Source organism: Rhineura floridana, chromosome 1 (assembly GCF_030035675.1).
Source record: "Rhineura floridana isolate rRhiFlo1 chromosome 1, rRhiFlo1.hap2, whole genome shotgun sequence".
Classification (NCBI taxonomy): domain Eukaryota; kingdom Metazoa; phylum Chordata; class Lepidosauria; order Squamata; family Rhineuridae; genus Rhineura; species Rhineura floridana.
Window position 1 is genome coordinate 97,179,046 of NC_084480.1, and position 27,192 is coordinate 97,206,237.

The 27,192-nt window shown below is 41.4% G+C and overlaps 1 protein-coding gene across 1 annotated transcript in view; it reads left to right on the forward strand.

Moving 5' to 3' along the window:
• Positions 1–27,192, forward strand: part of SLC28A3 (solute carrier family 28 member 3) — a 79,369-nt gene that overhangs the window by 44,210 nt on the left and 7,967 nt on the right. The window contains exons 9-14 of the mRNA XM_061612341.1: positions 933–1,013; positions 10,041–10,121; positions 14,125–14,250; positions 17,772–17,902; positions 20,077–20,245; positions 22,070–22,267. Coding sequence (XP_061468325.1) covers positions 933–1,013; positions 10,041–10,121; positions 14,125–14,250; positions 17,772–17,902; positions 20,077–20,245; positions 22,070–22,267 — 786 coding nt within the window. The remainder of the gene's footprint in view (positions 1–932; positions 1,014–10,040; positions 10,122–14,124; positions 14,251–17,771; positions 17,903–20,076; positions 20,246–22,069; positions 22,268–27,192) is intronic.

A 27,192-nucleotide genomic window follows, 5' to 3' on the forward strand; every position in this document is an offset into this window, starting at 1 on the left:
GTAGCAAGCATTCCCTGCAGTTGTATTTCAAATCTCACCCATTTATATATATAGCAACTATGTGCCAGGGAGAGTCTGAAGTGCAGTTTGATAACAAAACCATCATATTGGATGCATCTGCCATTCTATGGCCTTTAGATGCTCCTTTCAGTATTAATTTCCTCGCCCCTTTGCCAGTATGTAGGTATATCTATAGCCTAACATGCCTTTCGTCAGTTTCCCTTGGTGCACCAGCTGTGGCCCTCTCTTCCTTTTAAAAAAACCTGATCCTGTTGCCATAATCATCCATACTTTGGCAACTTCCAATTAGGCTGCTACAATGTGTTGCATATGTGTCTGGCCATGGAAAGCACACAGAAATTTCAAATGATACAATATGATACCTGGATGTTGTCTGGTTCCAGGAGAACTGATTATATCTTGCCTGTGCTAAAGAGTTTCATCAACTGCCAACTATCAATTTATCACTGAATGCAATTCGAGGTACTAATTTTGACTGTAAATCCAAAATGGTTGGGGATCAGGTTATGTCCACATGTTCCTACATGAACTTGCCTGTGCTTTAAGATAATCTGTAAAAGTCTAGCTCCAAGTGCCTTCACCTTCAGAAATAAGGTGAATAAATGCCAAGTACAGAGCTTTCTCTGTTGTGGTACCCAGCCTATGAAATGCCATCTCCAGCCAGGCATATTTTTCTACTGTTGACATTTCTGTGCCAATTTCTTCCACCCAGGCTTTTGAACTTTTGCAGCCTGCAAATCTCTTCTTGTCAGTATTTATGTTTTTCTTTGTGTAGTTCTACGGTTTTCAGCTTGTTTGAAAGTTGTAGCATAGATATATTCTCAGGTTTCAGAAGTGTCTATCTATTATTTCTGCATAGGAGTTTGGAAAAAAATATTGACAATGAACATTTTGTTTTGTCTCCAAATTAGGTACTGCCTATAGTCATTTTCTTCAGCACAGTGATGTCTATGCTTTACCACATTGGATTCATGCAGTGGCTTATTAAAAAGGTAACAATGCCCCAAGTACTTTTCCTAATACTATTGGTGCATTATAAAATATCATAAGTTCCAAAGATTGTTGTATCAGGTTTTTATTGTTCATATAAAATATTAATCCACCCACACAGTTCCCTCACCAAGTGCTATATTTACCTCCTTGTTAAGCGGTAGACCTCTATGTGGCTGCACAATGTGTATGCATTCATAAGGCTTGTATGCACACTACACCAGTGATCTTTTACTTTTGTCTTTGAAACCCCTATTTCACAATATTCTATCTGAAGACACTTCCAGCCTTGCTGCTTAACTACTTATGAATACTCCATGACAACATGACAGCTCACCCAGTGAGGGCTTCTACTAGGAGGAAGGGCAGGATATAAATCTAATAAATAAATAAAGATGACAAACAGCAAACAATAAGACTGTAATATATGTGATAGGTATGACAGTCTATTTGTCACAGGGTCCTTGACACCCAAGTCTAGGTGAGATCTACTGTTCCTCAAACTGTAATGTGAAAACTTCATTTGCCTTATTCTGGGTATCATATTTTTGGTCACCCAGCTGTTAGCTGTCTCCTTTGCTTGAGGAACTATAGTAGTGCTGTCACCAGGTGCTCAGCTGGGGAGGTAAAAAGGCTGAAGGGCTCCTTAGCAGCTTGATTTGAAGGGGGGTGTCCTGATAGCTGAAGGGGTATGGCCTGATAACTGTTGAGTGCAACTATCAGCAGCTGTGTGTGCTGGGAGTTTCATTCTGTTTCCTGAGTCCTAACTGAGCAGAGCAAGTTGCCTCAGCTGATCCACAAGTGATACAAGTTAGTTAGCTCTCAGAGAGTGAGCGAACAGAGACAGCTAATAGGAGTTTGGCAGTGGAGTTCATCAGGAGAGATCAATAGGGAGGTCCCTAACAAAAGAAAAATCTTGTAGAATGCATCATATACCAGTGGGACTCTCCTGTTAACCTTCAAGGAGAACAGGACAAAGCACAGACCACAGCAGCAGATGGCCACTCTCAAGGGTAGAAGAGAAGACGAAGAGTTCTTAGACAGAACACTGGAACAACAGCGACAAAGAGAAGTACAAGAGGTGGAAGGACAACAAGTTGAAACAGAAGAAGACAGTGTTGAGGAGAGAAAAAATGGAGGAAACTCTGGAAAAGGGTGACAGGAGCAGAAGAACTAGAAGATACGCTCACTGGTGGAACGATGGAACTGGTTTCAGGTACTTGAGGATAAGACTAAAGGCCAACCTATAGAGGAAAAATTATAGGCAACCCTATGGGTCAGTGAGCAAGAGGCTGAAGCTCAGGAAAGCAGAGGCAATGAGACCACAACCAACAACAAGAAGAAAGAAGAGTAGCAGTAGTGGGAGACTTCCTACTGCATGGGATTGAAACCCAAGTATGCCAAGAAGATCCATGGACCCACCAGGTATGCTGTCTCCCTGGAGAATGGATTAGAGATGTGTCTGAAGGGTTGCCAACACTCATAAAGCCCAACATTCATAAAGCCCACTTTCTTCTCATCCACGTAGGAACAAATGATACTGCCGAGTAGGGCTACAAAGAAATCATGTCAGACTTTGAAGCTCTAGGAAGCAAACTCAAGGACTTTGGGACCCAAATAGTCTCTCCTGCCAGTACTTAGAAGGGGAGTAGAAAGGGAAAGAAAAATACTCCAGGTGAATAACTGCCTACAAAGGTGGTGTTGATGCAAGATATTTGGATTCTGGGACCACGGGCTACACTTCCTACAAGATGGACTGCTGGCAAGTGATGGGTTGCACCTCACAAGGACTGGAAAGAATGTGTTTGGCCAAAGCATGGAGAACTTCATCAGGAGGGCTTTAAACTGAATCCTAAGGGGGAGAGAGATGTAAACTTGAAGGTAATGATTGACAAAGGCTTATGCACAGAAACAGGAACAGAGAGAACTGCTCTAATGGGGCCCAATAATAGTCTTCATAAAAAATGTAGAAAGGAAGCCAAACTATAAATCACATAGCCTTCAATGTCTATATATAATGCCCAGAGTATGGGAAACAAAGAGCTTGAACTTGAACTCTTAATACAGTTGGGTAAATATGACTTGATAGGTATAACTTGGTAGGATGACTCCCATGACAGGAATACTGCAACTGAATAACATGTTCAAAAAGAGCAGAAGGAATAGAAAGAGGTGGAATCACACTATATATTACAAATATATATCTATGCACAGCAACACAGGAGGATGAGCTTGGTAGCTCCACCAAGAGTGTCTGGATTAAAATAAATGGGGCAAGGAATAAAAGGAACATGGTGGTTGGACTCTACTACTGACCACCCAATCAAGGACAAGATGAAGATGAAGTTTTTGAAAAGCAAATTGCCAGTGTTTCAAGGAGGCATGATATAGTAGTAATGGGGTACTTCAATTACCCCAGTAGCTATTGGGAGACGAATTCTGCCAAACACGGCATCTCCAAGAAATTCCTGACTTTCATTATTGGTACTTTTCTCCTACAGAAAGTGGAGGAAAGAACTAGAGGATATAAGCTATCATTGACTTGATTCTAACCAATAGAGATGTCTTAGTGCATGAAGTGGCAGTTACAGGAACTCTGGGGTAAAGTGACTATTTCTTGATTTTAAAGGAAGCAAAAGCAAAGTGTAGCCATATGGGTACCCTGTACTTCAGAAAAGCCAATTTTAATATACTCAGACCAATGATAAGTAAGGTCACATGGCAAGTAACCCTAATGAGAAAAGGAGTCCAAGATGGGTGGGAGTTTAAAAAAAAGGAAATTATAAAGGCACAATGGCAAACAATTCCATCAAAGAAAAAAGATGGAAGACAGCGGAAGAATACAATATGGCTTGACAAAAAGAGATGACTTGAAAACAAAAAAGGACACATATAGGAAGTGGAAGGAAGGCCATGCCACAAAGGAAGAGTACAGACAGGTAGCACAGAATTGCAGGGATGACCTCAGGAAGGGTAAAGCTGAGAATGAGCTGAAAGTGAGGGATGCTTACAACAACAAAAAACTTTCTTCAGGTACATGCATGGTAAAAAGACAGAAAAGAAATGGTGGTTCGGCTACTCAGTGAGGATGGTAAAATGATAACAGCTGACAAAGAAAAGGCAGAAGTGCTCAGTTCCTACGTTGGCTCAGTCTTCTCTCAAAAGAGGATCTATGACTCTCCTGGCAAAAGTGAAGTACAAGTTGAAGGGGTTGGATTGCATCTTGAGATTGATAGATAAATGGTCAAGGAATACCTAATTATTTTGAATGAGTTCAAATCTCTAGGGCCCGAAGAACTGCATCCTAGAGTAATGAAGGAACTGGCTGAAGAACTCTCGGAACCACTATCTATTATATTTGCAAAATCATGAAGGATGGGTGAAGTGTCAGATGACTGGAGGAAGGCTAATGTTGTCCCTATCTTCAAAAAGGGCAAAAAGGAGGAACCTAGGAACGCCAGTCACCGATCCCTGGGAAAAGTCTGGAGCAGATTATAAACGGGTGAATCTGTGAGCACCTTGAAAATAATGCAGTGATAATTAGAGGCCAACATGAATTTGTCAAGAATGAATCCTGCCAGACTAATCATATCTTACTTTTTGATTAAGTAACCTCCCTTAGAAATACTGTGGACATAATATATCTTGACTACAGCAAAGCTTTTGACAGACTGCCCCATGATATTCTGATTAGCAAGCTAACTAAATGTGGGCTGGATGGAACAACTGTTGGGTGGATCCACAGCTGGCTACAGAATTGTACTCAAAGAGTGCTTATCAAGGGCTCCTTCTCAAACTGGGGGGAGGTAACTAGTAGGGTACTGCAGGGCTTGATCCTGAGCTCAGTGCTCTTCAACATTTTTATTAATGACTTAGATGAGGAAGTGCAGGGAATGCTTGTCAAATCTACAGATGTTACAAAATTGGGAGGGATAGCTAATACCCTAGAAGACAGAAACAAAACTCAAAATGTTCTTGATAGGCTGGAGCACTGGGCTGAAAACAACAGAGTGAAATTTAACAGGGATAAAGTTCTACACCAAGGGGAAAAAAACTAAATGCAGTTATAAGATGGGGGATACTTGGCTCAGCATTACTACATGCGAAAAGGATCTTGGGATTGTTGTTCATCACAAGCGGAATATGAGCCAACACAAATGATGTGTCTGCAAAAAAGACAAATGCTCTTTTAGGCTGCATTAACAGAAGTATAGTTTCCAAATCACATGAAGTACTAGTTCCCCTCTATTCAGCACTGGTTAGGCCTCATCCTGAGTACTGCATCCAGTTCTGGACACCACACCTTAAGAAGGATGCAGACAAACTAGAACAGGTTCAGAGGGCAACAAGGATGATCAGGAGAGAGACTGAAAGAACTGGGCATGTCTAGCCTTGAGAAGAGAAGGCTGACAGGAAATATGAGAGCACTCTTCAGGTACTTGAAAATTTGTCACACAGAGGAAGGCCAGGATCTCTTCTTGATCATCCCAGAGTGCAGGACATGGAATAATGGGCTCGAGTTGCAGGAAGCCACATTTCAACTGAACATCAGGAGAAACTTCCTAACTGATAGAGCAGTACGACAATGGAACCAATTACCTAGGGAGGTGGTGGGCTCTCCAACACTGGAGGCATTCAAGAGGCAGCTGGATAGCCACCTGTTGGGTATGCTTTAAGTTGGATTCCTGTGTCAAGCAGGGAGTTGAACTCGATGGCCTTATAGGCCCCTTCCAACTCTACGATTCTATGATTCTCTAGAACACTTCAGAAATAGGCATTTAAATGTTTAGATTGTTTCAAATGTATGATGGCCACTCTGAGAGATATCTTTCAGAAGAGTAGCTAACAAATATTCTGAAATATATAAATAAATTAGCCACTTCCTCCTGTAGGGAGTGCGATTTCTACCCTCCCCCCCTAAAAAAAGTTGACCATCCAACCTCAGTAACCTTTCAATTTCTATTTTTATCTATTCTGTGTTTTGCCCATCCACCTGTTGGCTCCCCATTCAAATCTTTGTCTTTTTTTCTCTGAAATTCCATCAACTAAAATTGTCCAACTTTTACTCTGTAATGGTAAACAACTATCTGGGCCCATTCACCAGATATGGGAAGACGATGGCAACTAGATGTCACAATGCACTAACTTCTTGCACACCTTGAGAAAGGTGTCTGGCATGACAGAGATAGGTTAACCTAACACTGTAACACTGGGGTTGGATTCCTAGCCTCTTGTTTCTGAGGAGATTGGTGGATGCATGTTCACTAGAGACCCTCATGCTATAATATATTTAGAAGATATAAGCCATATTATCCAAGGCTTATTATCTAAATTCAGTAATGTGCTCTGTGACATTACGTAGATTTACCCTGCAATCCTATGGTCTCTTGGAGAAGATTCCAGGAGCCATAGGAAGCATCATATCTCCATCTCCAAGAGCAGAGAGCAGACTCTAACCTTCGAAAGGAGGTTCCTGCTAGCAGGTGCCCAGCAAGGTGTTGGATGAGTAGGGTTGCCATATTGCCCGGTTAGCCGGGTTTTACCCGGATTCTTTGCATGCCACCTGGTGCCCATTTTGCCCCTTAGGTGGCCCGGATTCTCAGCTTTAATTTTTTTAAAAAATTAAGTTTCTAGGTGGTCCGGTTCTCAAGATATACATAAAACCTCAGCCACCTCCCGACTGTTAAATCTTTTTTTAAACTACTGTATAGCACTTTGTAGCTTTAACCCAGCCCATTCAGGATTGCAGCCAATCAGTGAAGTGTTTGGTTGACCTGTGGCAGTGTCTAGAAATCTCATTGCAATGCCAGAAAATTGTGGGTCCCCCCCCCCGTTTATCTGAAAATCTCATAAATTGGGTAAGTATATACATTTCAGTTTTTTCCCCTCTTGTGTGCAGGAGTCAGATCCTGGGCAGTGTTTTGAAAACCTTCCCAATACTTGCTTTTGTGGGGGTAAAAGCATTGCTAATCCCCTATGCCCAGAGTAAATCCCATTGAATTCAATAGGACTTACTTTTGAGTAGACATGGTTATGAATGTGCTGAAAATCAGTGGGACTTTGGAGTGAATGTAAAAAAGAATTGTGTTTGTGTTCTCTTTCTGTCCCCTCTCTAGTCCTATCTTAAAGCAAGTAGGCAGGGCTTACTTAGGTATTACAGTTCTTATTCTGTAGGAAACTAATACTGATTTTTTAAAAAACTAATACTGATTTTTCTGCAATGACCAACTGGTTTGACAATAAACTATTATATGGGCTGTATGTATTTATACATCTGCAGTGTGTGTGTGTGTGTAGTCTTTCCAACAACCCTGTGAGGTAGGGTTGGAAACCAAGGCAGCTCACAACAAGAAATAAAGCCATTTAAAATCCAATAACCATAAAACAAGTATAAACAGTTTCAAAACAGCATAAAGTGGCATGATTCGGAATTTTGGGTTGTGTGAATGAAGTTGTTTATCACTTGAGGTTGCAGTTCTGTCCCTGTATGAGTAAGCCTCACTGAATACACTGGGACTTGCTTCTGAATAAATAAACCTAGGATTGCACTATAAATATCTTTACAGTTTGTGTAAATAATAAATATATTTGATAGTCATGCTTATATAAATATTTCTTCATTTATCATATTTTTGGTTTTTGGTTAAGAATCCTGACTGGTTGTGAGATGCTTAGTTTTCTGCCTTACTCCTAGGAATCTTGTTGTGGTTGGTATGGTATTGCATTTAAGAAATCATGGTACGAAATGGCCTGAATCAGTATAAGGCAGATTCCTTGGTTCCTAAAAGTGGGAAGAGACTCAAGGGCCACAGTGACTCCAACATTTATTTATGTATTTTTATTTACAACATTTATATACCGCTTTATAGTAAAAAATCTCAAAACGGTTTACAGAAAGAATTAAAACAATAAAATTATTGGCAAAAGTGTTAAGGACAGATACTTAAAAACATGCAAAATAATAAAACCAACAATGAGTTAAAAACAGATTTAAAAACACAATAGCTTCTATATGCCTGGAAAGGCTTGCCTCAAGAAAACTGATTTTAGCAGGTGCTGAAAAGAGGCATCTGCCTAATGTCAATAGGCAAGGAGTTCCAAAGCGTAGGTGCTGCCACTTTACAGGACCAATTTCTTACAAGAGCAGAACAAGTACTATGTGGCACCTATAATATGGAAAGCACAGCTTGAACTTGGCCTGGTAGCAAATCAGCAACCAATGCAGATTTCAGAGCAGAGGTATTATGTGCTGATAGGATCTCCCTCATGTCAGCAATTGTGCTGCAGCATTCTGCATTAACTGCAGTCCCCAGGTCAGGTTGTGCCGCATGGGGATTTCTGTGACCTCGGCTGACTGGCTGCTAGGATTTTTTTAGTTTGGGTTTTTGGTTATGAATCCTGACTGGTTGTGGGATGCTGTTTTCTGCCTTACTCATAGGAATCTTGTGGTTGATATGGTATTGCAATTAGGAAAGTGTTACTGCCTTTTGTGTTGTTGTTTTCCTAATTGCATTTCACATCTTTGACCTCACTCTGTTACAGCCATAGAAGCAACAGCAGCATATGCAAGATAATTAACTCCCATTAGTGATAAGAGCAAGAATTTATAATTATTATTTTAATTAAAACAAGAGGCTTGTGAGTACTTTGAAGAGGACCAGATACTTTTTTTCTTTCTGAGCCCAGGACTGGGTCTTTCATGATGCCCGAGGGGGGGGAGCAGGAGAGTAGTCGATAAGACAGACATCCTGGCATTGGTAATCTAATTAGCAAGGTATGTATGGGGTTGTTGCACACTTCCAGGCCCAGTTTCATTTTGAGTAGGGAGGTGGAACCTGTGTAGATGTGGTTGATCAAAGGGAGAAGAAATTTTGAGTTAAGCAAAGCTCTGCTTTTATAAAACCTAAGAAACTTACGGATACTTTGAATGTCTGAGTGCCTGCACCAGTGGAATACTGGAGGAACTTGTAAAACTTGCTGCAACAGTATTTAGAACTGAGCATGTGGTGTGAAAGACTCCTTTTCCTAACATTTTGGCTTCTTGTTTTTCTCCACCCACCACATCTCTGAAATATATCGTATATGTAATGGTTAACCATACTGTTGCCCTGACTTACTTTATGTTTGTTGCTATTTTGTGTTTTTATTATGTTTTTATATTGATTGTGTATTTTTATTGTTTTTATTATATTTGTAAGCTGTGCTGAGCTCTGTTTTTAACAGCAGAAATCAATAAATATTCCTCTTAATCAATCCTCTTAATCAATAAATATTCTATAGTGTTGGAAACTAGAGTCTAGGCATTTAAGGCTGAAAATGTTGCTTTTAAAAAAAAGATTTCCCCCATCTTTCCCCAGTTTTTGGTGGTAATTCCTAGGCACAAAAACAAAACAACTAGACAATCCAAATATTAATATGCAAATAAGTTGCATAATATGCAAATTAGCCTACCCGGATTTGTGGAACTGGAATATGGCAAACCTATGGATGAGGCAGATGAACCTTCTTCGGTTTCCCACCTCACCCATCCTTAGGACTTCAGCCTTTTTAGTGGAATTGTTATAACAGTACAAGACAATGTGACTGTTTCCAGAGTACAGTTTAGATGACTTTGGCTAGAACTCCCTGGCAACTGTCTATTTGTCTCCAAGGAGGCCTGCACCACACATTGTGAATTCTTGCATGGTAATTTTTTGTTGTTGTTATGTGCCTTCAAGTCGATTACGACTTATGGTGACCCTATGAATCGGTGACCTCCAAGAGCATCTGTCATGAACCACCCTGTTCAGATCTTGTAAGTTCAGGTCTGTGGCTTCCTTATGGAATCAATCCATCTCTTAAAATGACACATGTGGAATGACAAAAATATCTCTTCTTGTTTAACCTAAAAGACTGAAAATAGTTAACATGGGAAAGAAGTATAACCATCCTCTAGAAGTGGAAATGCATTTTTAGCTTTTTTTTCAAATGTGGATTAGCTTGATAACACCAGGAAATTAATTTTCTGCATTTTATATTTCTTTTCTTAGGTTGGATGGGTAATGCAAATTACCCTGGGGACAAGTCCAGTTGAATCTCTAGTTGCTGCTGGCAACATATTTGTGGGACAGGTAAGCTGTGAAATAGAAACAATAAGCTAATAGCCTTAGGACAGACATATTATAAAATTAAAAATGGGCCAAAAGATGTGGTTCATCATTGCACAAAGTCATTCCCTTTCCCCAAAAAAGGTGAAGGAGTAAAAAGAGATATGCTCCACTTGGAAATATGAAAACCCAGTAGTAAAGCATTTTAAGTAATAAGGAAAAAACCTGAGGATCTTATGCAGCAATCCTATACACACTTTTCTGGGAGTAAGTCCCATTGGATTCAATGGGGTTTACCTCTGAGTAGACATGTATAGGATTGCACCTGTATATCGATTGCCACCAGAAAAACCTTGAAACAGTCTGGATCCTTTGATTTTATCACCTTCAGTTCTGGATTTCCCCATGTGCTATGCCGCATACCCATCCAAATTGCTTTGCCTTCTCTCCTCTGGAATTTCACTAGTCTAAGGGACAAACTACATGTTATGCTACATCTTAGCTTTTTTTTTTATTAATCACACGTGCAGGAATCTGGATTATAACTGGGACCACAGTATGGGAAGGTTTGTCCATTTCCTCCCCAGCCACAATCCAGTCAAAAATTCCCCATGCATACTACAGTCTGTGTATGTGTTGAAATTGCTTTTTAATATGTTTTTAAACCTTCTTTTTTTAAAAAAAAATACTTTTAAAGCTTTAAAAAAGTTTTTAAAGCTTTTTTTAGAAATGTTTTTTGAAAGATGCTTGGTTTTAATATATTTTAAAGTCTGTTTTAAAGTGTTTTTAGTGCTTTTGTTTGCTGCCCTGGGCTCCTACTGTGAGGAAGGGAGGGATATAAATCAAATAATAAAATAAATAAATAAATAAATAATTTTAGGAAGAGATTCCCATTGGCACAAACAATATTTTCTTTTCTAACCCTCATAGTCCTTTTTGGGGGGGGGGATTATTTGGATTGCAGCTGGAGAAAGAAGGAATAAATCTCTCTTCACTATATACTTTGGTCCCAATCATAATCATGACCATCTGCATCTGCAATTAAAGAAAATCTGAATAGCACAAAAGACTATCTTAAATGAGCAATCATTTATTTTAAGGGTCTCAGGCTATGACAAATACACCTTATTTTGCAAAGTTCCACCTGGTTTATTCTGGTTGAATGGTAGCAGGTATGCAAAGCACTGAAAGAAAGCAGAAAAACTTTAGCAAATGAAGCCAATTTGAGATGTTCTTCTGAATGATGGCATCGGTGTTATGCAGGTTGAGAAAGGGAAGGTTGAAAAGGAAGCACCAAATGAGATCAGGAAGCTGAAGCCAGGAAATGAAGGGGTGGGGCACTGCATATTGATGTTAGTATTAGAATTATTCATTTCTATGCTGCCTTTTGGCCAAAAAGGCCCCAGACACACCTCACAAAGGTTCACACACAAGTAAAGGTTAAAGTAAAAAAAAAAAATTAAGAGCAAAATCCCAACTTAAAAAAAAAAAGATTAAAAGGCAAATGCATCCATGTTCCTGCCAAGTACAATCCCCACAAAAATGTCAGAGATAGCACGAGTAAACCCTTAGAGAGCAGTTCCTCCTTATAAGGGTCCTGGGCAGGGGTGGTGGCAGGGCAAAGTAGATGGAAAACGTGGCCCCTTGATGGTCCAGCACAGTCTCTCTCCTGCTTCAGTGTATAACAGCATCTTTGTTTTTAATGATTCCGATTAAGACCTGTTGGAATTAAACAGATTGGACTTTGGAAGAGAATAGAAGTGGAAAAACCAGCTTCCATTATTCCCAAGGACTCTGGACACTGGGGGCAGATTTTAGTCTCCATTTCATGGGTGCTTTTGAATGCAGACTTCTTCGTTTCCATTCAGTAGTTAAGCAATTTTGTATGATGCCAGTTTACACCAGTTTGGAAAATGTGTGGATGCAGGAAAGTATCTTATTGATTGCAACAAAAGAGATCACAGAAAGGTGAAGGGAAAGACTGAAGAAAGGTGAAGATGATGTTCTCACCCAATCATCTTCTAGGGGTTGTATCCATTTAAGATGCTAACTTCAGGCTCCATTGAATGTTCAGCAGGATGGATTGCACAACTAGGTAATCAGGCCAAGTATTTCCATTGGAACTAACCTCCACAAAATTTGCTTAAAAGATTTGTTAAAAGGGGCCCTGATAGGATTAAGAATCTTACAGTTTATCACTTCCAAAGGACAGTGGATGGGCTATAAAGTCAAGGAAGAAATTATTTCCATGGATGGTTGCTTTGCAGTTAGCAAACACCTCACCAGGAGCTTTCTATATCAAAGGCTTTTTGGGCTATTACTAGGAAATACACACATATGTAGTTCTAACTACCTGCCTTTATGAATGATAATGCTATCAATGACTACTAGTCATGATGGCCATGCTCTGCCTCCGAGGCAGTAAGCTTTTGAATACCAGTTGCTGGAAACTGCAGGAGGGGAGAATGCTCTTGTGCTTAGGTCTCTTGTGCTTGTGGGCTTCCTATAAGCATCTGGTTGGCCACTGTGAGAACAGGATGTTCGGCTAGATGGACCATTGGACTGATCCAGCAGGCTCTTATATTCTTATGAAGACATATCATAGAAGACTTGCACTATCAATACAAAAATGCAGGACTGGCTCAAGGAATGAGGAAGCTCTTGGGCACCAGAACCCTCCTATGCAGCCAGTGCAGGCTTAACTAGGCCCAGCTGCCCTGCTCCTGCAACGTTATGTCAGTACACTGCATGAGCACACCTTTGCATACATTGATGTGGCAACATGGGAGGCAGGGCAGCCAGGTCTATTTAAGCCCATGCCAGCTGCATCGAGGGGATGTTGTCTAGGAGGGTGGAGCTCCTGCTCCAAATCCGTGCCAGCACTGGGTCATGGAGATGTGATTTGTGGTGAACATTAACCCCTTATCCCAGGCTGCAAATCACACCCTGTGACCTGATGCTGGTGCAGATCAAGGAGCTCCGTCCTCCCAGCCCCAGCCTATAGATTTAGGCAGGGACCCTCAGGCCCATACCCAACCTGGTCACCTGCTGATGGGGGGGTCTGAAAAAATGGGTCATGAGAAATCTGTAGCACAAAGGGAAAGGAGAGGTTGGGTGTATAAAAAAGGCAAGGGGTCAATTTTGTAAAAGCACAATAATTGCATAAAGAGATACAGGCAAGCTACTGCAAGAGAAGCCAATAACAAGCATTTTAGAGACAAGGACTACATTGGGGAACCAAGCAATAGAACACATAGTTCTTCTGAAAAGGTCCTGCATTTACACAAAAACTTCAGAGTCTTGTGGCCCTTTGAAAACAAACTAATGTTATTTTATTTTTATTTTATTTATTATTACTTTCCCCCTTTACTCAAAGGAGCTCAAAGTGATGTACATGGTTCTTTGCTCTCCACTTTATCCTCACAACAATCTTATGAAGTAGGTTAAGCTGAAAGGCTGTGAATGGTCCAAGATCACCTGGTAAACTTCATGGGTGAGTGGGGATTTGAACCCTGGTCTCCCAGTCTATAGTCCAACGTTCTAGCCTTCACACTGCCCTGCATCTATATGGCATAAACATTCCTTGCAATGGAATGCAAAAACGCAGACAGTGATAATTCACTGTCTGCGTTTTAGAATGTAAACAAAATAATAATCTGCATACATTTAAGCTCTAATTGAATTGTTACAGATTGTACCTTTGCGTTCCATTGCCACTTAATTCCACCCATTACACTTCCCCCCCCTTACTCCCATGTGGATCATGTCCCATGCATTTGATGAAGTGGGCTGTAGTCCTTGAAGCTTATCGCGTAATGCAATATGTTAGTCTCTTAAGGTGCCCAAAGACTATTGTTTTTGTTGCAGCAGAACGACATGGTTGCCTCCCTGGAAATTGTACACATGACTGTATGTTCAGCTTAGAAGTGAAAATTGCTGAAGTGGAATTTCATTCCATGGATAAAATACAACAATAATATTAGGAGATACTTAGAATTCATTGACTTGCCTTCCTTTTTTGTTCCAGACAGAATCTCCTCTATTGGTGAAGCCTTATTTGCCCTACATCACCAAGTCTGAACTACATGCTGTCATGACGGCAGGATTCGCTACCATTGCTGGAAGCGTCTTAGGAGCATATATTTCATTTGGAGTAAGTATAGAAAAATGCTAGCTCTTAATTACTATTTTCCAAGTCATTTCTAATTGTTGTTGCCTTTCCTCCACCCACCCATGCTAATAAGAAAGAACATTAAATTAAACTGGAGTTTCTCCCTAACCATGCAGTTTTCTAGAAGACAAATATTTCTTTAACAGCACTTACCTGGGAGTAGGATGCGCAAGAATTTCAATTCAGTTAGCATTTCAAGCAGAATCTATCAAATTTGCACTTTCTGAATCAATATGAGAACCAAAATACAGCCATCCTTAGAAAATTCACTATTATTAGAATTTGTGATGCAGTTTCTCAACTAAACAGTATTTACAAAAATGCATATGTGAGGGGACAGAGTGCATAAAAATGAATATATGAGTGAAAATAACATACAAAACTGCATTGGATGATGAGAAATGGCTTGCAAAAAATGTGTACCTTTGTCAAAACTGCCTACAAAAAATGTGTTTATTTTGAGAAATCCACACTAAAATGCTGGAGAATTTTCATGAGGATTTTTTTTAATGCAAATTGCTGCAGAAATGGAGAGAACTGAATTTAAGATTGGAAAAATGAAAAACTGCGAGAACCGAAATTGACCAATCTTTCCATTCCTACCTGGGAAAAGGTTTCACTGAACACAATAGGCCTTGCTTCTGAGTAGACTTGCATAGCATTCTGCTGAAAACCTATTTGTTTGTCCTGATTATATTTAAATCAGTTACTGTCTTAAACTACGCATGCGTATATTTTGATTCAGGCAAGATGGGTCAACTGATTCTCTTTTCTGAAGCTATCACTCCTGTTATGATGGGGTGATGTTGATTTCAGTGCTAAATAGACACTTCAGAGGCAGTATGCCTCTGCATGCCAGTTGCTGGGAATCACGTGGGGGGGGTACTATTGTGCTTGGTTCCTGCTGGAAGGCTTCCCATAGGCACTTGGCTGGCCACTGTGAGAACAGGATGCTGGACTAGATGGCCTTTTGATCTGATCCAGCAGGGATTTTCTTGGGTTCTTAACAGTTTTCTTCCCCTTGATCCACCCCCCCCCATTTTTAAAAAAATCACAAAAACTGAATAGAGGTAAGTAGATACTGAAGAGAAAAATGGAAGAAAGGAATGCTCTGCCCCAACTGGACATTTTGTTGTTTGTTATATCAGCCCCTAGTCTCTACTTACATTTTTCCTAACATAGTCTTAGTATCTATTAAATCTAGACCAGGTTTATTCAGAAGAAGGAAAGCCTCCCTCTGGCCTTGTTTTCTGCCACTCTGCTTTCTAAGGCTGTGGGCACACTAGTGCTTCAAAAGCAGCCAGGATGTTTTTTCTGGCTGCATTTTGAGGCACTCTGCCCTTGGATGGGCACACCTCCCTTCCCCACTGCTGACTTCAGGCCTTTCAGAACCACCCACAGCAAAGCGTTGGGCCAGTCACTGTTTCTGCCTGAGCCTACAGCAAAACGTTTCCATTGGCCACACCTGGAAGGGAAACAGGTTGATCTATCAATCAGTTGCAAAATCTGTCTGAAGCTGAATTTTAAAAAAACGCACTGGAGCTGATCTGACCAGGTTTTAGAATAAAAAGGGGCAGAGTCTGACTGCATCATGTGCCTGTTTTCAGAAAACAGGTGGAGAGATGCATTGGCACAAAGGTAAGTGTGTCTCTACCTTAAGTTGCAGCCTGGAGAGACTAGCCTTGCATTGTCTCTTCTCATCCTCACCATTTATTTTATCTCAGTCAGATTCAACATCCATTAATCTACCACAGCCAAGTATTTGATCATCTGCATTTACAAGGTGTGCACTGTTCCAGTTACATTCAAGCTGTGGCTCAGGAGGCAGGACATTGGAGTTGAAGACTGATTTACATGAAACTGGATTGAATTTAATCTTAGATTACTAAATAGACACATAGCCAGATGTGTGTTGAGGCCAGAGCAAGGGAAGTAGAGGAGGGAGGCATTTTCTAATATGAGAAAAGCAGCGTTGTCACTATGGGCTAGTCAGGAATGGCCAAGACAAAGAAGGGACAATTTAATTGTCCATGGCTGCCCTCTAACATACATAGATCAAGCCTCAGAAATTATTAAAGATTTCCCATTCTGAATGATTAATGTAGCTTATAGAGTTTTATGTTTCTTGGTTTCGAATCCCAAAAATGAGAAAGGTGATAATTCCGATGAAGAGTGTTAGATTGTAGGGAGTGTTGGCTGTAGTCAGTTGGGAATTATGGGCTTTTCCCTTATTGATTTGTATATCATTTTGACATGTTCCCTTGGGACAGCAGATCTCAAGTCCCCGCTCCCCCCATGGAGCACTTGAAAATGGCTGGCCATCTTGGCAGGCCACCTACACAGACTATCTGATATGAAAACCACCCATGTACAGTTCACAAAATGCAACTAATTAAAACTATGTCTGTAATGTTGTGGGGTAATACCAATTTAAGGGAAAACCCACATGCTTCTGGAATATACGTGAAGAAAAACAGCATTTTTTTTCCTGCAATGTTGGCATCATCATCAAAACCAGTGTCATATTATGAAAATAACAGAACTTAGACTTGGGCCTTGTTAGCCTCTTTTCAGACAGCTTGAAAAGGGACAGTATAACTGTTACATTTTTAGGAGAAAATTAGTTGACTTCAACAGCATGGTAATTTGAAAATCCTGGGCAGTAGTCCAGGGTCTTGTTAGCCTGCTAATCTGGCCCTGGTCAAAATGGCCTTGATGTCAGTCATCAGAAAGAAATTAATCAAGTGCAGGGCTGCACACAAATATTTGGGCTGCTGCTGCTGGACTGCCTTCAAGTCGATTCCGACTTATGGCGATAGGGTTGTCACGGTAAGCGGTATTCAGAGGTGGTTTACCCTTGCCTTCCTCTGAGGCTGAGAGGCAGTGAGCTTCATGGCTGTGTGGGGATTCGAACCCTGGTCTCCCAGGTCGTAGTCCAACACCTTAACCACTATACCACACTGGCATATAAATATTCATGATTGTTCTACAATCTTTCCAGGGACCACATTAATGGAACTTGCAGACTAAAATGTGAGAACATTTAAAGGCCTTGGGATAGGCAGGCACTAGCTTTTGTTTAGTTTTACTTTCCATTCTGATTGTTAGCAGTTGTTAGTTATATCCAGGCAGAAACAAAGAGTAGTCCTGCTGCTTTGATTCAAGTAACATCTTCAACTTTTGAACTGGGTATTGTGGAATGATTATAAAGGTAAGACCTCCTTTGTTGATTCTAGATCATAAGGTTCATTCTCTCCTCTGGTTTTGAAGTGACCTCCTAGAACTCTTTCTGCATTTAGGGTCTCCCTTTTCCACTCACAAACTCTTGTTCTAGCTCCAAATGGTTACATTTTTCTACTCTGAGCAGTATTGGGAAGAGTTGCCAGATTAGAGTAGAGGCTCATACTTCTCAGCCTATGTATTTCAGTAGGATTACTATGGGAGTGATCCCCAACATCTTGTGCTCAATTAAATGTTATCTTTTTTGCCCTTTGGCATTTCAGATTCCAGCTTCCCACTTGTTAACTGCTTCTGTGATGTCAGCACCAGCAGCTTTGGCTATTGCCAAACTGTTTTGGCCAGAGACTGAATGTCCCCAGATAACTGTACAGCAGGGTACTAAAGTGGAGAAAGGGTAAGAAGATTTACACTTGCATTACAATAAGGCTTAGCCAGAATTGGGGAAAGTACACTTATTCAGTGCTAAAAAAGATGAAGCAGATTTCATAAAATTTGTATGTGCTGATTTAGAGAGATGCAAATTTCAGAGTTGTTATTATAAACAGGAATGCAATATATCTCACCATAACATCTCACTAACATGGAGAAGACTGTGATCAGATGACCAGTGTGGCTGCTCAGACTGCTGTCTACGTGCTAACTGTGGAAGACCAACAAAGGCCCCTATTCTATGTTTCTTATGGTTCTTTATATTTAATCTGCACTTGAACTGGACAACCTGTAGAGGACTCCTTCAACTACAGGGCTGGCCTTTGCAAAGTAGGACACTCTAGGGAAAAGCCATATAAATAGATGCTACACTGGCCAGCATTAAAGAAATGCCTGCATCCTCAGATTTAAGGAACAAACCTCATCCTTGTTTCTGATTTTAGATTTACAAGAACTGTAGTAAAATTACAAAGTTGAGCAGTGTCATAAACAATGGTCATTGAAACAACTACTCATGTAAACCTTTCCAACTGTGTCCATCATTTTCTCCTTAGTGTAGAATTAGTCAACAAGGTGCCCTGTGGATTTTAGGCATTTTTTTTTATTAGCCCAATCAAAATGTCACTAGGAAACCACTCTGTCTTGGAGCTGGCTATGAACGCCTGCACCTGGTGTCGGGCCTAGTAAACTAGGATTGTTGCTGGTGTACTTTTCCCCCTGCTGCCCAGCAGTTTCTCTGACTGAGCTGGCGGAGGCCACCTTGGCTGTGGTATTGGAGGAGCCCAAAAAGATAGTCCTGGGTGATTTCATTGTCCATGCTGAGGCTGCATCGAGTGTTCCAGCTCGAGACTTCATGGCCTCCATGACAACCATAGGGCTATCTCAAGTTGTCACCAGTCTGTGGCATAAGACAGGGCACACCCTTGATTTGGTTTTTGTTCCACATGTAGGAAAGGGTGGTCTAGAGATAGAGGGGTGGATGTCACACCATTGTCATGGTCAGACCACTTCCTGGTGAAGTTTAGACTTATGGCTCTGATTCTCCCCTGCAGGGATGGTGGACAGATTAAGGTGGTCTGCCCCTGGACACTAATGGAATCCACTGTATTCCTGAATGTCCTTGGGGAGTCTCCAGTAGATAGAGCAGGTGACCCTTGTCATATTATGAAACAATGAGACGCATCAGGCTCTTAACACAGTTGCCCCTGAGTGGCCTCACCAGTGAACTAGGGGCAATGAAACAGGCTGGATGAAGGCTACAGTGCAAGTGGTGAAAGACGTGCTGTGAGGCTCATCGGGCATGAGTAAAACATCATAACCCACACCCACTGTGTGGTGGTGGGAGCAGCGAAGAAGGCCCACTTCTCTGCCTTCACTGTATCCTCAAGTTTTAGTTATTTATTTTTATTAGAATTTATTACCTGGCTTTCACTCAAAAGTCCCAGTGCAAGTTACAACAGTTTTAAAACACATAATTAAAAATAGTTAAAAACAACCTAAACAACATCACAGAAAATAGGGTGGGTCCTAAAAATATACATCTCAGCTATTGAAGGCCAGGGTAAAGAAGTTGGTCTTCAACATTCGCTGAAAGTTGTGCAGTGAAGTTGCCAGATGCACCTTGTTGGTTGCACCGAGTAGCCATCCCCTGGAGCCCTTTGTATTGTCAGAGGTCTTTTGACATCAACTCCAGAAAATGGAGTTTTCGATCCTTTGGAGGTGCTAAGACCTTCCCCCTACTTGGCATTAAAAAAATACAAATACAATAAATTAAATAACAAGCAATTTCCTGCCCTTTCATGACACCCTAAATCATTCCTGAGACAGCTATCTTACTTTGCCTAATGGTAGGGCTGGCTGTGACTCGGGACATTCGGTCACAGATCTCCTGCATTTTATAGTGTTTGGCCCTGAGACAGTATATACATGAAGTGCTTCTAACGCGCCAGACAGCTATAAAAATGCTAAATATTATTAACAATATTAAGTACTGGCTCTGATATATTTTTCTGGTTGGTGGCCTTCCTGAGATTTTTGGAAAGGGTGGTTTCTGTTATGGGGGGAAGAGGAGGATTCCTAAACTTGCTGTTTTAAACATCACATCAACATGCACATTTTGTTCTTGTTTTCTCGGTGAAGAGACTCAAAAAACTTGTTGGAAGCAGCCAGTCAAGGGGCGTCTGCCTCCATCTCCCTGGTGGCAAACATTGCTGCAAATCTGATTGCCTTCCTTGCATTGCTTTCTTTCTTTAATGCAGTCCTGTCCTGGCTGGGGAACATGTTTGACTACCCACAGTTGAGCTTTGAGGTATGATGTCTGATAAGCTTTGATATTATTGTCATCATCATCATGATCACCACCACCTTCACCATTATTCAGTACATCCACAGAATAAGAAAAAGATAAAAAGATTATAAAAAGTTATTTGCTTGTACATAATATAAAAAACAAGAAACTATAATTCTGAGTTTTTTTCATGTCCTATATGCTTTTCTCTAAGGCATGATTACATGTAAACATGCACATATACTCCTTAACTTAAAATAAAGAGAAAGAAAAAAGTGAAACATTTCAAAATGGCTCAAACACCTCTAAAAGAAAAGGGCTGAGAATTTATTCTATACATATTCAGCTAACTATTTTGCATATCATTTGGCTATGTATGAATCTAATGTAGAAGCTTCTCCAAAGCAGAGCTTGGTATTGGCATGACCACTTAATATAGCATGTTATGGAAAGGACAAATCGATGGGAAAACATTGTGCATGCTTTAAAATAGAGCAACAGACAAGGAAAATAAGTGCTTCAAGTCATATTGAGAGTACAAAGCAAGTTTCTTTTAAGCACAGAAGAAAATACTTCAGGAATGGCAGCCTTGATGCAGATCAGAGGAAATATTCTTGAATTCTTTAACAAGCTACTGATGCCTCACCTATGCAGATAAGGGATAACTTATAGAAAGCACTTGATGAGGAAGCTGTTAATGGACTAAACAATGGGGCAAATAGCTGGTCCCATGAAAATCCTATCTGCTCTTTCTAATGGACCTTAAAGTCTCCATTTAATGTGCAGTATTCTGTGTAGTGAGTGGCCAAATTGCCTGTCCCTCATAGACATTCCATTTAGTAAAGACATAGATCCTTTATCTTCCTTATTACTTAGTACAATGTTTGGAAGGTAACTGCCAGCAGAAAGACTGGATTAAATTTTCCCAACAGCATGCACAGTTGGATTCCTGCATATAGCAGGGGCTTGGACTCGATGGCCTTATATGCCCCTTCCAATTCTACTATTCTGTAATTCTGTGACCCTAAAATCAGTTCAGTTTTGGTTTAAAAGACAAGATGGAAGTAAATATACTGTGCAGTGACCTTAAATGTGAAGTTCCTGATACACCTAGCTGCATTCTCAAGGTTGATTGCTTGTTTTGATTATCAGGCTGCTTGTTTACATTAGCCAAGTGAGAACATTCATAAGCCAGTTAGCTCATCATCCCTTCAAAGTCTGAGAAAACCATAAACAATCCCACCTGACAGAGCAGAAGCGTGGGACAAGCTGTATTGTTTTGATTATTGAACAAAACATCTCAGACTCCGTGTTGTTTTGAACATAGGCATAGGGAAACTTCCCGAATGCTGCAACTGTGTCAGGGAGTCTACATCTTGAACTCTCCAGATTCCAATGCTAAGCAATAACAGTGTGCAGAAGCAATCAGTACCCCCATGCAGAGCTTGGAAAAGTTACTTTTTTGAACTACAGCTCCCATCAGCCTAATCCAGTGGCCATGTTGCCTAGGGCTGATGGGAGTTGTAGTTCAAAAAAGTAACTTTTCCAAGCTCTGCCCCCATGGATACATGGATTTGGGGCAATAATTAGGAGACAGAGGCCAGGTACATGCCACTCTTAAGCTCTTTGTACATCTAGATTCTTCCAGTCATGTGGCAATACATTAGATTCATGGATGTGAACCTTCCTTTGATGATTGGCCAAAACACATCATTTGGTGCAGCAGGAGACATCCTGGCACATCTTGGCTCCTGTACATTGCTCAAAGGCACTGTTCTAAGAAATGCCAAGGTGTAGTCAATGTGTTTTAGCTCTTACATCAGTCTCACCTTCTTCTTTTTTTAGATCATTTGTGCTTATGTCTTTATGCCATTTTCGTTCATGATGGGGGTCGACTGGGAAGACAGTTTTATGGTTGGTGAACTTCTAGGTTATAAGACTTTTTTCAATGAATTTGTGGCTTACGAACATCTTTCAAAATGGATCCACCGGAGGAAGGCAGGAGGGGAAAAATACATCAGTGGTGTGAACCAATATTTGAGTGTGAGTATTCTTTTACAGTTCTTTGCTTCTGCACCTTCATAGGTTCCAGTAGTCATACCAATTAAAATTGATCTGGGCATTAGAAACCACTTTGGTTAAAGACATTTTGTTATATTATTTATATTTATTTATTTATTAAATTTATATACCGCCCGACTAGCAATAGCTCTCCGGGCGGTGAACATAAAACAGCATAAAAATACAATAAATAACAAAACAATACTAAAATACAAGCAACAATCCAACACAATAAACATTTTTTAAATTAAATCAGTGTAACTTAAAATGCTTCAGAGAATAGGAAGGTTTTGACCTGGCGCCGGAAGGAGAGCAGAGTCGGCGCCAGGCGTACTTCCTCAGGGAGACTGTTCCATAGTTCGGGGGCCACCACTGAGAAGGCCCTAGATCTTGTCATCACCCTCCGGGCCTCCCTGTGAGTTGGAACCCGGAGGAGGGCCTTCGTAGCAGAACGTAGTGCACGGGCCGGTTCATATCGGAAGAGGCGTTCCGCAAGGTATCATGGTCCCGCACCATATAAGGCTTTATAGGTTAATACCAACACTTTGAATCTAGCCCGGAAACATATTGGCAACCAGTGCAAGCTGGCCAGAACAGGTGTTATATGCTTGGACCGCTTGGTCATTGTCAGCAATCTGGCCGCCGCATTTTGCACTAGTTGTAGCTTCTGAACTGTCTTCAAAGGTAGCCCTACGTAAAGCACATTACAGTAATCCAAACGTGAGGTTACCAGAGCATGTACCACTGATGTAAGGTCCTCTTTACTCAAATAGGGACGTAGCTGGGCTACCAACCGAAGTTGGTAAAACGCATTCCTAACCACCGAGGCTACTTGAGCCTCAAGTGAGAGGGAAGAGTCTAAAAAGACTCCCAGACTACAAACCCGGTCCTTTAGGGGGAGTGTAACCCCGTCCAGGACAGGGTATATATCCACCATCCGATCAGAGAACCCGTCCACCAACAGCATCTCAGTCTTGTCTGGATTGAGCTTCAGTTTGTTAACTCTCATCCAGTCCATTGTCGAGGCCAGGCAACGGTTCAGCAAATCAACAGCCTCACCTGAAGAAGATGAAAAGGAGAAGTAGAGCTGCGTGTCATCAGCATACTGATGACAACGCACTCCAAAACTCCTGATGACCTCTCCCAACGGCTTCATGTAGATATTAAAAAGCAGGGGGGACAAAACTGACCCCTGTGGGACCCCATATTGGAGAGCCCGCGGTGTCGAGCAATGTTCCCCAAGCACTACCTTCTGGAGACGACCCGCCAAGTAGGAGCGGAACCACTGCCAAGCAGTACCTCCAACTCCCAACTCCGCGAGCCTCTCCAGAAGGATACCATGGTCGATGGTATCAAAAGCCGCTGAGAGATCAAGGAGAATCAACAGAGTTACACTCCCTCTGTCTCTTTCCCGACATAGGTCATCGTACAGGGCGACCAAGGCTGTCTCAGTGCCAAAACCGGGCCTAAAACCTGATTGAAATGGATCTAGATAATCAGTTTCATCCAATAGCGCCTGGAGCTGGCCAGCAACCACCCGTTCCAAGACCTTGCCCAGGAATGGAGCATTCGCCACTGGCCTGTAGCTGTTAAAATTGTCTGGGTCCAAGGAAGGCTTTTTCAGGAGTGGTCTCACCACTGCCTCTTTCAGACAGCCCGGGACCACTCCCTCTCGTAAAGAGGCATTTATCACTTCCTTGGCCCAGCTACCTGTTCCATTCCTACTAGTTTTTATCAGCCAGGAGGGGCAAGGATCCAGTACCGAAGTGGTTGCACGTACCTGTCCAAGCACCTTGTCCACGTCCTCGAGTTGAACCAACTGAAGCTCATCCAACAAAACAGGACAAGACTGTGCTCCGGACATCTCACTAGGATCTACTGCTATAACTTGAGAGTCTAGGTCCCGGCGGATACATGAGATCTTATTCTGGAAGTGATTGGCAAACTGATTACAGCGGGCCTCCGATGATTCCACCGTGTCCGGAGGGTTTGAATGGAGAAGCCCCCGGACAACTCGAAAGAGCTCCGCTGGGCGGCAAAGAGATGATTTAATAGTGGCAGCAAAATGATGTTTTTTAGCTGCCTTCACTGCTCCTACATAGAGCTTAGTCGAAGCACTAACCAGCGCATAATTGTATCCGTCGGGAGTTCGTCTCCATTTCCGCTCAAGCCTCCTCCTATCTTGCTTCATCGCTCTCAGCTCCGGAGTATACCATGGAGCTGTATGAGCTCTACACAGGAGAGGGCGTGCAGGAGCGATCGTGTTTACAGCCCGGGTCATCTCCGTATTCCACAGAGCGACCAGGGCTTCAGCAGGAGCGCCAGTCCTATCAGCCGGAAAATCCCCCAGAGCCCTTTGAAAACCTTCAGGATCCATTAGTCTCCGGGGGCGGACCATTTTAATAAGTCCCCCACCCTTGCAGAGGGAAGAGGTTACTGAAAGTCTAAACTTCAGCAAGCAGTGGTCTGTCCATGACAAAGGGAGTGTTGTAAAACTCCCCACATCCAGATCACTTTCCCCATGCTCAGTAGCAAAAACAAGGTCTAGAGTGTGCCCCGATACATGTGTTGGACCACTAACATATTGAGACAGCCCCATGGCTGTCATGGAAGCCATGAAGTCCTGAGCCGCGCCAGACAAAGTGGTCTCGGCATGAATGTTGAAATCCCCCAGTACTATTAGTCTGGGGGACCTCAACAATATATCCGAGACCACTTCCGCCAGCTCAGTTAGGGAAGCCATTGGGCAGCAAGGTGGGCGGTACACCAAAAGGATTCCCAGCCTGTCCCTCTGGCCCAACACAAGGTGTAAACACTCCAGGCCAGTAACTGAATGAACATGGTGCTTGGTGAGTGAGATGGAACTCTTATAGACGACAGCAACCCCACCTCCCCGACCCTCAGATCTACCATGATGCTGAACCAAGTACCCCGGTGGGCAGAGCTGAGAGAGACCAACTCCTCCCTGCTCACCCACCCAGGTCTCGGTTATACATGCCAGATCGGCTGCCTCATCCACAATCAAATCGTGGACGAGGGAGGTTTTATTATATACCGATCTGGCATTTAATAACAGCAACTGGAGATCTGAGAGTTGGCTGATAGGACTACCAGTGGTAGTCCTCAATAACTATAAATGAATATTTTTTCTAATACCCCTCTAATCCTGTTACCTCACAGTACCCAGTCTGAGCTATGCGGCATAATCTTCCATTCAGTAAGAGCAAAAGGGAGCAGGATAGAAAGGAAGGAGACATTTTTTTTAAAAAAAGATGAATATATTAGTTCTTATTGCTGTCCCACTCTTCAGGAACCATTTTAGTAAGGAATGGGACAGAAGAAAATTCCCTTGGGCCTTATTTCCCATAGCCATTCAAAAGGATGAAAGCATGCATTGTCACTGCAATGAAGCACTTTCATTTATTTATTTAACTTGTGTACTGCTTCATATTTCAACAGACGTTTCTTAGTAGTTTTACATACCCCCCCAAATCAATATAAAAAAAGAAAATACAAATTCAACATTTAATACTACAACTACTGCTGCTACCACTACTATTACTACTGCAGTAATAATTCCACATTTTAAGTAACATAATTAAGCAATAATAAGTATAACAAAAATGTACACAAGTACCTAAGTAAAATAAATATACATCAGTAAATTAATGAGAATAACAAAAGCAATTCATACATAAAATATTGATTTAGCATCAAAACACAACATAATTACAATATATATGAATATAACATCACATAAATCTCACTTGGACATCATGACAAGGAACAAAAACCAGCAACCTGAATATTTTCAGCCTACTTTTTGGCATGTAAACTCAGAAAAGGTTGGGGCAAAATTAGCAGAATCCTTCTGTTTCCCTGTAATAGTTGTCGTTAGGCTTGAACCTGTGTCTCCTGGTGCTTCCTAACTTTGCATAATAAACTGTTTTCTGATTTGGTTATTTCAGAACTATTCAAAACTGTTTTCTGATTTGGTAATTCCAGAACTATTCAGCATGAATGCCATTAGTGAGGAAAGAGGAAGAAAGATTCACTTTTAATTTAATTTTTCCTTGGAACCTTCTAATAAAAATAGGTACAGGTATATATCTCAATGAGAGAGAACTCTGCTATGTGTTTATCCCCACAACCTCCAACAATGAGGCTTCCTAGCTTTCAAACATTTCCAGGGGGAAAATGGCCAAATGAGGCCTTGAAATGCGTTCTTCTATGTATGCTTGGAAAGGCAAGAAATATCTACAAATTGCTCCTTAAAAACATGAGGACACAAATGAGCGTATAACCAACTGAAGCACTAAAATGATTTCATTGCAAGCAGGGAACAGCAGGCAGGAGAACTGAAGATATGCTCATAGTGGTATCTTGTGCCTTGAACTAAGAAAATCTCTCTTAATACCAGATGGAGTCACTTGGATAAAGGCAGCATTTCCCACTGGCACTGTAAAGTACACAGCAGAGAAAGCAGCATAAATGTGTGTACATTATGGGAAACAACCTTTATCTCAAACCACTTTGATTTCTTTATAAAAATACTGATTATTATGGCAATGTATATACCACTTAATTACAGTTGTCTATCAGTAGTGTACAGGAGACTCAATACAATGAAACTAAAAATGAGTTAGAACTATAAAACCATAATTCAGTTAAAAATCCTGCTGAAAAAACAACAACTTCAGTAAGTGCCGGAAGTTCAACAGAAAGGGGGCCTGTCCGACTTCAGGTAGAAGGGAGCTCCACAAAATTAGGCCCACAGTATTGTACAGAATGCTCCTGGTGGACACGCAACATGAATCTGAGCCAAAGGGGACGACTAACAGTGACTTCCTCAAAGACCTCAGTGATCAGGCAGGGATATAAGGGATCAGGTAGTCCTTGAAGGATCC